The 11,273-nt window shown below is 57.5% G+C and overlaps 1 protein-coding gene across 1 annotated transcript; it reads left to right on the forward strand.

Annotated features, from left to right (window-relative positions):
• Positions 1-2,031: 2,031 nt before the first annotated feature.
• LOC123346613 (C-type lectin domain family 2 member D-like) lies at positions 2,032-11,271 on the forward strand (the record flags this gene model as incomplete). Its single annotated transcript, XM_044984089.1, has 6 exons — positions 2,032-2,064; positions 2,910-3,128; positions 5,811-5,930; positions 9,451-9,632; positions 10,843-10,946; positions 11,166-11,271. Coding segments are annotated over exons 2-6 (591 nt in total), but the record flags the coding sequence as incomplete, so codon positions are not given.
• Between the last annotated feature and the right edge of the window lie 2 nt (positions 11,272-11,273).

Here is an 11,273-nt window from a genome sequence, read left to right on the forward strand (position 1 = left end):
CATTCAGCAGGAATTTTGGATGTGCACAGAACACAGACAAGATTGGTTCCCATATGGTTACAGAGCTGCAGTAAAGGGGAACGATTTTCAGCTTGTGTGATTGGAGGATATCTGGATGCATATTATAAGACTGTCCTCCATAAATGAGGAAAAGTTGAGGTGCCTTTATTATTCTTTTGTTCTACTCTTTCTTTCTATGGGGAATTTGCCAATGCAATATCACTGTCTTCCTTTTAAACAAACAAAAAGTCAATGGCTGTTGAAAATAGCAATTCCAGTCCTCATAAGCATTTCTTGCTCAATTTTATCCTACTTTTTCTACAGCAAGTTACAGTGGTTCAGTATATTTGATTTGGGAGAAATGAAGTAACAGCTGCCCAAACTGAGCTTGAGCACTCCTGAATTTTGAGGTGTTCAAATCTGGAAGGCAGGTGTTGGGGACGAGGGAGCATGGCAGCAACGTGTCTGGAGCTGCATGGAGCCAGACACGCTGGTCTGAGTGGCACGGTAAGGGGGATGGGGGTTGGAGAAGGGGTAGGGAGTTCCAGGGGGCAGTCAAGGGACAGGGAGCAGGGGGGGTTGGATCGGGCGGAGGTTCGGGGGGGCAGTCAGGGGATAGGCAGCAGTTGGCTAGGCATGGGAGTCTCAGGGGTTCATCAGGGGACAGGTAGGGGGTGAGGTCCTGAGGGGAATTTGGGGGGATCTCAGGAGGGGGCAGTTGGGGACAAGGAGAAGGGAGGCTTAGATAGGGGCTGGGGTCCCAAGGTTCATTTAGGGGCAGGGGTCTCAGGAGGGGGCAATTGGGGGACAAGGAGCAGTGGCATTTAGATAGGGGGTGGGGTCCTGGGAGAGGAGTATCAGGGGACAAGGACCAGCGGTGTTAGATAGGGGGTGGGGGTTCTGGGGGGCATTTAGGGCAGGGGTCCGTGGAGGGGGCAATCAGCGGCCGTGGGCCGGGATTCAAAGGGCTCAGGGCTCCCCGCGGCTGCAGGAGCCCAGAGCCCTTTGAATCCCGGCCGCGGCTGAGATTTAAAGGGCTCTGGGCTCCCCGCGGCTGCTGTGGTTATTCAGGTTATTGTACCCCACCATCCCCGTGGGATCTGTGTGCTGGCTAAGTGGTGTGACTAGCACCTGTCTGAGCTGCCCATCCTCCGCAGTATCTGAGCATCCTCCGTGTGAACCAGTGTTTTCCTTTGTCTCTGTTTCCCTCCCCAGAAGGAGAACTGCCTGTCTCACTTTACTGTTCTGTACTGACACTCTTCACTGTGGTGTCTATGCACCTCCCATGTAAAATCAATAGTTAAGCCTCTAGTGGTCTTCATGGAGTCTCCTGCACTCTTCCCTTTTGAGGTAAAAACTCTGCATGGGGTAGGTTGTTTTCACTTTTTTGAACTGGTGGGTTGGCTCGTTTCAGAGTTTTGTTCTGTTATTGGGGGTGGGTGTCAGTGTTATTGGGGGGGTGCCAGTCTGCTTGTTGGGGAATCTGTGGCTGGGCACTGCCGCACCTGGACCTTCCTCAGTATCTCCATGTGAGATGGGGCTGCCAGAGTTGCACGCAGTGTGGAAGGTGTGGGGGAGCCCTGGATTTATCTAGTGGCATTGTGAGAAGACAGAAACTCTCTCTCCCGTTCCTAACAGGCTGTGAGCTGGTGTGGCGGCCGCTGCGCACTGTAGTTCTTTGAAAACATCCGCTCAGTGACGCCAAGGTCTTTCCTGAGCGGTAACAGCCCATTTACCCCCCACCATTAGCTCTGTGTAGCTGGGATCGTTCTCCAACCTGCCTCCTTTTCCCCAGCGCGCACAGACAGCGGGCGGGGGGCGGGAAGGCGGGTTCTGCACCCCGCAGTGCGGGCCCTGGCTTGTCCCCCGGGTCAGGTTCTCCCTGGTGGGAGTGACGGCGGGACCGTCCTTCCTAGGCACGGGGTCCCCGCTACTAGCGCCGATTGGCTCCGCTCTGACTGGGAGCCAATCAGAAAGGGGACGGGAGGGCTCCGGCCTCACTTTGTGGCGGGTCACTTCCTTGGGCGCTGCGCAGGGCTCTGGCTCTGCCCGCTCGGGTCTCAGGTGAGGGCCGGGCCGGGCCGGGCAGCGCGTGTCTCCGAGCCGGGCCAGGGACGCGCTGAGTCAGCGCCAGGGACCCCCAGGCACCCCCACTCCCCGCTGAGCCTTGGGCTCCGGCTGCCGCCTGTCCCCGGGAGCCGCGCTGGGGGGACGCGGCGCAGCCGGGCGGAGAGAGCGGGGCTGGGGCCGCAGGAGCCGGTTTCCCCGGGGTTGGGGGGAGCAGGGCCCAGGCGGGGGCCGAAGGGGGGGCAGGGGCTGTTGCCCCCCCACATCATGGCGGCGGTGCGAGGGGCGGGGAGGCAGAGAAAAGCGGAATCCGGCCCCGCGCGGGGCGGCGGAACTTCGCAGCAAGAGCGGCCCTTAGTGCGGGAGCGGAGCGGCCCTTGGTGCGGGAGGGGAGCGGCCTGCGGAGGGACACGGGCCCGGCCCAGCCACCAGCGCGGGGGGGGGGCAGTGCCCCTAAGAGCCCTTCCAAGGTGCTGTGTCTGTGCCCCTCCCAAAGCTGCATCTCAAACTCACCCCACCCCCAACTTCCCGGAGTTGCCAGTGCAGGGGGAGGCACTAGGCACAGCTCTGCACTGTGTACCAGGGCACACCAGACACACGGCGTGTGCACATCCCTGCCTGCACCCCACACCCAGCGTCCGTGTGCCCCTCTCCTGCCCAACTCCCAACTGAGGAGTGAGAGGAAATGGGGAATCTTCAACGAGGGGCCTGATGGCACAGGAGGGGGTTGGTTACTGCACTATTCTTATTCTGGGCTTTTGTTCTGACGAATGGAGGATGGGACACCACAAACAAACCCACTGACCCTTATGCTGTCCTGACTCTGAGATTTCACATTCTAGGTCAGCTAGGAGAGGAGCCAAAGCCAGGGACACTGCACTGACTGGAACTGACTCTGCCACGACTGCGTAGAGCCATCTCTTGCAGCTGGCTCCGAGTTGATGAGAGTCCGGCACCCACCGCTGCCTCCCTGAGAGGAGAGATGCGGAAGGGAGCAGAAGCAGATCCTCCTGGACAGCTTCTTAACAGCTCCATAGACTTGAAGGGTTCAGGAGAACGAGGTAACGGGAGCTTCCCTGCCTAGGAACAGGCTGGAGAGAGATGCTGCCTCTCCTCTCCCTGCCCCATGCAGCAGAGACTGTATTGCTCCAATGGACTCCGCTTGTGCTGCACGTGCTTTCTTGTGTGTCAGTTGCACGTATGGTATTTAGGACTGTATGTGTTCTGTCCTTCTGAAAATGTTTGGCTCACGTCTCCCTAGGTCGCTTCTGCCACTGCCATTCTCATCTGGTGGTTTGTCCATCCAGCGTGTGAGCTGAGGTGTTTGCACTCATAACCCATGCAGAGCCCTGCCTCCGAGCATGGCCAGGAGCAGGTGTAGCTGCCTGTAGCCACAGCACATTCATATGTGTTTTGCCAGTGAATTTTATGCCCTCAGATGTGTCTCTGGGTGCTAGGGAAGAGGATTTGCTAAGATTGAACTCCAGTTCTCCCTGGGATGGAGGAGGCTCTTCCAAAGTTCCTGCCAACCTTTGGTGGTTAATTATGACAACTCTGGATATTCATGTTAACCATATAAATGCTCAATCCCTTTTTTAACTTTCCTAAATTCTTTCTATCAATTTCCTGTGGCAGTGAGTTCCACAGTCTAATCATACATAGGCTGGAAAAAATAGTTCCTTTCCCACTTTTTTAATCTCATTGAATATCCCCGTGTTCTTGTGTTCTGAGACAAGGAGAACATCGGGAAGGCGATAACTACCCCTTTAAGGGACAGGCAGGAGGCTACATCTGGCACAGGTGTAATCAAGGTGGCCTTGCCCCACCATAGGCCTGGGCTATTTGAAGAGGAAGAGGGAGCTGAAGGAGAGAGGGGAGTAGAAGCCAGGCAGGCTGCAGCAGGTGATGGTTTCTCACAGGCTGTAGGAGACCAACCTAATCAGCCTGAGACTTGGTTTGATGGACGTTAACTTTGGGATCCCTGACCCAGGGTCCTGAGGTGAGGACCATATGAATTGTTTGTTGAAATTGCTCCTGTCCTGAAGCCTTATTAAAAGGGGACGAGCTGTTTTGTTAATTAGTGTTGGCAGCTCCTGGCCTTAGGCTGTAAAAGCAAACCTACTGCTGCCAATCAAGGGAAATTAAGGAGGGATGTACCCACAGTGCCACACCAGGCCACAAGGGAGCGTGCAGGGATGGCCCACAGGGCTGGTGCAAGGATATTTTGTGCCCTAGGCAAAACTTCCACCTTGCGTCCCCGCCTCCTCCCCTGCACATCGGTTCATTGAGAGGCAAATCCCAATGAGCCTTTATAGACCCCAGTAGCCAGCCATGCCCAGGAGTTGCTCCCCAGACCAGGTTCCCCCCTCCCCGCCCCTGGAAGGTGCATACCCCCCGTGAGCCCAGCCCACCCCAGCAGCCCCCGCCCCGAGTCCATTCACTGGGTTTGCCAGGCTTGGGCTGCTGCAGCAGCTCGGCAGGGAGGAGCCACCTTCCGGAGGCACCAGAGAACCAGAGCGTGCTGCTTGCAGTAGCAAGCCCCAGCCATGGAGGAGCCGGCGCGGTGCAGGGGGGCAGCAGCCCTGCAAAGGTGGCAGCACTGCTAGCCAACACTCTGGCTCTCCGGTGCCTCCGGAAGGCGGCTCCTCACTGCCAAGCCAGGGCACCGCCTTTTTTAGGGTTACCATATTTCAGCAGTCAAAAAGGACTGGGTGTGGGGGTGGTGGTAGAGCCCCACCTGAGTCCAGCCCCCATCCACTCCCTCCTACTTTCTGCCTCCCTCAGAACCCCCAGCACCCCCCCACTCCTTGCCCTCTGACTGACCCCTCCTGAGACCCCCCCACCCTAACTGCCCCCCTAGGACCCTACCTGTCCCCTGGCTGCCCCAACCTTTATCCACATCCTTGCCCGCAGACAGACCCCCAGGACTCCCACGTCCCAGCCAGCCACTCTCCGCCCCCTGACAGGACCCCTAGAACTCCTGACCCATCTAACCCTCTGACTGCTCTGATCCCTCTCCCCACCACTGCCCCCTGAGGGCCCCCCGGAACTCCCCTTACCAGGCCCAGGCCGGTCAGATGCTGGCTCCACATGGAGTGAAGTGCTGGCGACAAGACGCTGAGGCAGGGGGAGGGGGGAAGTGGTGGAGGGACTCTGCCTGCTGGAGGCCAATGGGAGCAGCTAAATCAGGCCCAGGCACCTAATCAGCCGTGCCGCACTCTGTGTGAGGGGAAGGAAGGGGAGGAAAAATCCCGGACACCCCCAAATCTTGGCGCCCTAGGCGACCGCCTAGCTTGCCTAGTGGTTGCACCGGCCCTGGGCCCACGCCTTTATCAACAAAAGCTCCCAATTTGCCTTCTGTCCCATCTGTTATTGCGTAGACAGTTTATCCTGTCCCCTCTCAGTCACCTCCTCTCCATGGCGAACAATCCCAGGCTTTTCAAACTCTTGTCATGGATTTTCCAGGCCCTTGATCATCCTCCACCCTCAGGCAAATCCTTCTGAATTCTGCAGGGTCCTTTCTGGGGATTAATTGGGCTAATTAATCACACAGTGGTGATTTGGGGAGTGATGTTCTCCTTCGCAGTCTGGATGGGAGTTGGAGTTAATGTTTGTGTCCAGAGCAGGGACAGAACCATTTAAGATGTCAAAATAAATATCTGGTGTGTGTCCGATCAGAGCCTGATGGCAAATAATTCTGGTCTGAGTCACCCCAGGAGCATTAACAGGTTTTGGTCTTCCAGATCATCCAGCTAATTCCAGCTCCAGGAAACCTGCAGTATGGGATCGTCCAGTTACCCTCAGAGCCATAATCGTGGTTACAACAGTCATCATCATCATCGCGCTATTAGTAGCTTTGATAGGTAAGTTCCCAACCCCCGATGATTCAGTCTCTGGGTGTGGAGCTTTCTTCCTTTGCAGCTCACAGCTCCACCTCATCTCTCCCCCGGCCTCTCTGCTTTAGCAGTCAGGTCAGACAGGAGTCTCTCTAGGCTCTTTCATGGTTCCCCTACCCCTCATCGCTGTCAGTCCTGAGAGCATCACAGACACGAACGGATTTCTCCGCACACCCCTGTGAGGCAGGGACGTGTCCTTGTCCTTGTTTTGTGGCAGGGGAGCCAAGGCACCGTGGCCTCATTCCACAAAGGGCACTAAAGGGCCGAAGTCCCAGTTTCAGGCACCCTGTGATCTGCCAAATCCCTGTCCAGCTGCTGCTGAACCTGGGGGCGCCTGAGCTCACCTGGGGAATCGGGACGACACTTGCTGTAGAAGTTCCCTCCCACTTCATGTTCTGCCTCTAGGCGTGTGCTGCTGCTTGGCCCTTGGCACCCAGAGGCCTGTCGAACCCGTGGGGCGGGATCTGGCAGGTGTGCTTAGGGTGAAACAGGTGGGGGACAAGAAAACCCACCACCCTTAACCCTGCCCCAGTGGTAGGGCCCTTCCCTGGGATGTGAGACCCCAGTTGCAGTGCCCTCTGTCTGAGGGGAGACAGGATCTGACCAGGGGTCTCCCACCTCTCCGGGGAGTGCCCAGCCACTGAGCTGTGGGACAGTCTGATGGGGGGGGGGGGGTGTTCTCAATATTTCCTGCTGAAGTTGCTCTGCTTTGATTGAATAATTAAATATTAATTGGGCCAGAGAGTTAGAATCCCTCCGATCTAGTCAGTAGGGCGCCCACCTGAGCCGTGGGACCCCCTGTTCTCCAATCCCTGCTCACCAGGGAGAGGGGACTGAGGCAGGGTCTCACGTCGGGGTGAGAGCCCTGCCAGTGGGTTAAAGGTGATCAGGGAGGTCGTCTTCTCTGCCCCCCCGTCCAGCCATTTTCAGTGGATTTAGGTGCCTGCTGCACTCGCTCTCCCAAGAACTGACTTAGGTACCTGACTCCAGGGCAGGGGGTCCCCTCTAGGGCTGAGGTGCTGAGCTCTGAGGGGGGCGGGGTGGAAGGCACAGGCTTGTCACTGTCTCCTATTGGCTGGCTTGGGCAGCCCCTGTCTAGTGCACTGGCTGTTGTGGATCCCGTTCTTATGCCCTGCTCTCTCCCCCCCACTTCACTGTGTGGGGCACCCAGCTCAGGCCCTGTGGGTCCCGTTGTTGTTGTTCCAGGGGTTTCCTAGGCGACTAAAAGTTCGGTGTTGGCAAACGCCTCCGTCCCTTTGTGGATCCGGCCTCAGGGACTCGCCCTGGGTCAGGCAGGGAGTCTGGCAGAGCTTGGAACTGAATCCAGATCTCCTGAGCCCCAGTCATCCAGGGCAGCGAACACAAGACAGTCGCTCTTTTCCTGATTCCAGCCCCTCTGTTGCTTCCTTATACACTCAGGGACTCTCTTTTCACACCTGTTTGGGTGGATGGACTGACACGGATCCAGTGTCTGATATTCATTGTGCAGTGTAACTTGTCTGCAGCTCAGTGCTCTGAGATGCCTGGCCTGGCCTGGCCTGACCTTCCTGCCTCTCCTCCCCCTGGCTGTCCCCACAGCAGGGCTGGCGGGCTACAGCATCGCTGGTGTAAGATTTATTCAGCTGTGGCGGGGAGCCCCCATCACTGCAGTGGTGCTGCTGAGAATTTAACCCCCGGGGTCAGGGATCTCCAAAGGGAAGGCTCCCCAGGGGCGTTAAACTTGGCCAGTTGGTGCGTACGGGATGTGCGATTACAGGCTATTTCCATTCAGTGTGAGAGTCACTCTATTGTGCGGCAAGGTGTGGGGCTCTGGGGTTATCAGTGGGGCGCTGGAGGGTTTAGCAGCTGGGCGAGGGGTCTGGGTGCTGCTTGCTGGGGTGATTAGAAGATGCTCTCACTGCCCCCACATTCCCCTCAGTGTAGTCACACGTTGCAGGCTGCGTTCCAGGGGATCTGAGGCTTTGATACACGAGATGGGTGAGGAGGGAAACCCGCTCAGAGAGGCTGTTGGATCTGAGGGCCCCTCGTCTTCAAGGTGTCCGTGTCTGGGGCCCAGCAGATCTGGCAGCTTCTCTGCTGCCGCCTGCTGGTGGTTTGGAGGCTCTGAACCTCTAACATTCTGCTGCTGCCTATTGTACCTGCTCCCATGAGATCAGTCACAGAAATGACCCGCTCGGTGTTCACCCTGCGCTGCCTCCTGGACTGAGCTGCCCAGCTCTGTAGATGTGGCTGTGGAAGGTGTGAGCACGTGACACTGCCGTTAGCCCTGTACGAGAATCCATGTGCTGGGCAGCAGGAGCGTGGGACCTGCTGGGGGGGCGGGGGGAGGCAGAGCATCGGTGCAGGAACTGTGGCCCCTCCCCCACTCCTTTCCCCCCAGGGCCGGTGGAGTGTCTGGGGCTCCCCACAGCAGCCCAGATTCCCCAGGCGGCTCTTACCACACCCCGGCTCTGGCTTCTGGCCTGGCCAGGTGTCGGGGACTCGGAAGGACATTGGTCCCCAAAGAGACTGCAGGGGGTTGCAATATCCCAGATTCTCAGACCACCTCATGGCTCAGGATCGTCTCCTCAGCGCCAGCCTGAATTGTCCCCCCTTGCTCAATTCATCCCATTGACTCCTGTTGTTCCCTGGGACCTTTAATGATTTCTTGCCCTTCTGGGGTTTGCACTGGGTCATGGCTCCGTGCTGTATCCACAAACGGCAACACCTGCCTTTCTGCAGACAGCCTCCCTGCACCCCCTTGGGTGCCAGAGATCGGCTTGGGCCTTGGGCCCCTGGGTGTTGGATTCAATGTGGTGGTGGCACTTCCAAACTGTGTCCACCTTTGTTGTTTACAGCCAGCAAGGAGCTGTGCTGCCCTGGGAGATATGGAGTGTGGGTGTCTTCATGCAAACCCAGCCTCTGAATTTGTGCCTGGGAGCCTCCTTTAATGAAACTGTGGCTGTAGAGACAGCTTGTAACCCCCACCAGGAAGAGGCTGGTGCTGCTAGCAGGGGCTGCGCATCATGGCAGGGGAGCTGATCCCCTCTCAGCTCCCCGGCCGTGAAGCGCAGCCCCTGCCGCCACCATCACTGTGCCTGCCCGAGGCTCTACGCCCAGGTTAACAAGTGGGCAGGCCTGGGCCCCCCACATTAAAACATGGGGGGGGCATGGCCCCCCCTTACCACCCCAGTTCCAGCGCCCCTGCCAGACACACTCCACCCTTGCTCTCACCTTCCCCATTCCCTTGGCTGCACACTCTGTACATCCCCAGCCCGATGGGGGCTTGGCCTGGTTGGCCTCTGGCACTGCCGCAGTGTGTGAGTCATAACAAACTCCAGCCACGCTGCTTGTCGGGTTGCTGGGCCGTGGCCTCTGAAGCAGCTGCTGCTGGCCACTCTCAGACTGGCCCGTCTCTCCCATTGGGCAGTTCTTGTTTCTGTCCCTGCTCGTTCTCCACAGAGATGAGAGATGGACGATCTCTCCCCTTGTGCTTTGTGTTTTCTAGTGGTAACATCTAAGCAGCCTCCTCCATGCCCCCCTGCTGCCCCCTGCTGCCCGGACGGCTGGATCCGGATCCAAGGGAAATGTTACTATTTTTCTAAGGCCGAAGGGAACTGGACCTACAGCCAGAGCTTCTGCTCGTCACACGCTGCCTCCCTGGCTGGGATTGAGAGTCCGCAGGAGCTGGTGAGAAGCCGGTTAGATGCTTTGTGCCAAGCCCAGCGATCGCTGGCACCACAGACAGGGCTGGAGTCAGGCTGGGCTCAGCCCCTGTAGGGCCGAGAGGAGCCCGGGTGCCTCCCAGGCTGGGCAGCCAGAGTCAGTGCGGTTCTGGCAGCTGAATCCTGGCTGGACCTGGGGCTTCAACTTCCCCAACCCTGCATCTGCCAGAGCCCAGATGGGAGACTCGTCCTGTGCAGAGCTGGGCTGGCTCAGTCAGCTCCAGGCCAATGGGCTGCAGGGGGTGAGAACCTGCCCCCCAGCTCAGCCCAGCCCCAGGGTTTCCTCATGGGTGGGGTGGGGGGAATCCAGCTGGAGGTGAGGTCTGCTTTAGGCCTCTTCCCATCAATTTACCTGCCCTGGTGGGAGGGATCAGTCTGCCCTCCCCCTGCAGCTCCCTCTCCCTCCTGGCCCTGCTGTGCTCTGAGAAGGGGCTGCTGGGTGAACAGTGACCTTGCAGCTCAATTTCTGCTACAGTAGGTGCCACAGCCCCAAAAAAGAGGATGGGGGAGGGTGAAGGGTTAACATTTATCTGATCCCTTCAACCAATAACAATGAAAGAGGCCTCTAGAAAGAGGAAGTTACTCACCTTGTGCACTTCTGTGAGGCTCTCCCTGGCACTGTGAGTGTCTGGCCATTACAGGAACTGACTCCTGGCCAGAGAGGCACTGCTTGGAGCAGAAAGAGCCAGGCCTGCCCCTGGACAGGGGGTTGTCAGCCTCTAGCAGGGAGGAATGCAGAAGAAAGTCCTCTTTACTCAATTTTTTTTTTCCAGTTTAAAAAAAAAAAGAGAGTCTACTAGGCTAATGATTGTTTTGTTACTTTTGTTCTCCTTAAAAGTAGTTAGAATAAAACAAACACTACTTATGCTGATGACACAGATAAGGAAGGGAGGACATGCCGTCTGAGTCCAAAGGCAGTAGAGAAGGAAGTGAGGGGGGTTCGCCTGTGCAGTGCTAAATAGCCTGGAGGCAGACCATGAGGGAGAGAGGGCCCATGCACAGTCTCAAGGGACACTGCTACCAAAAATCTCCGATTAGGTGTATATGCGCCCCTGAACCTCGAGAGTGGAGCACCCGTAGGGACACACATCTCAAAGAAGAATCCCCTGCTGCCCAAGGTGGGGAGCAGCAGAGTCAGGGCCTAACACAGCTGATGCTTTTATTGGGTTTCTAAGGGTTCTCTGCTGCCATACGAAGGCAAACTGGACCACTGGATCGGCCTCCGGAAGGACTCGGGCCAGGTCTGGCAATGGGCCAATGGGACCAAGTTTGACCATCGGTGAGTCTCTTTTTCTCTGCATTGGTCAGAGGCAATGGAAATGCCCCACTGGCTGCTTTAACGTCCCCTCTTGCCGGGAGTGGGGCCTGGTGCTGGTGCAGGAAGGGGGATCCTGAGGGGCTGAGAGTGCAGCAGCTCCCCCTCCCTGACTTGGGGCGTCACCCCCTGGTCTGTGCCTGGCACACACTGACTCTAGCTTCAATTGCTTCTGGGTTACAGGTTTCAAATACAAGGCGGAGCAGACTGTGCGTACCTGGACAGAGACCTCACAGCCAGCAGCTCCAGCTGCAGGACACTGAGAAAATGGATCTGCAGTAAACCTGATAC

The sequence above is a fragment of the Mauremys mutica genome, chromosome 12, assembly GCF_020497125.1.
Source record: "Mauremys mutica isolate MM-2020 ecotype Southern chromosome 12, ASM2049712v1, whole genome shotgun sequence".
In the NCBI taxonomy this organism is placed as follows: Eukaryota; Metazoa; Chordata; order Testudines; family Geoemydidae; genus Mauremys; species Mauremys mutica.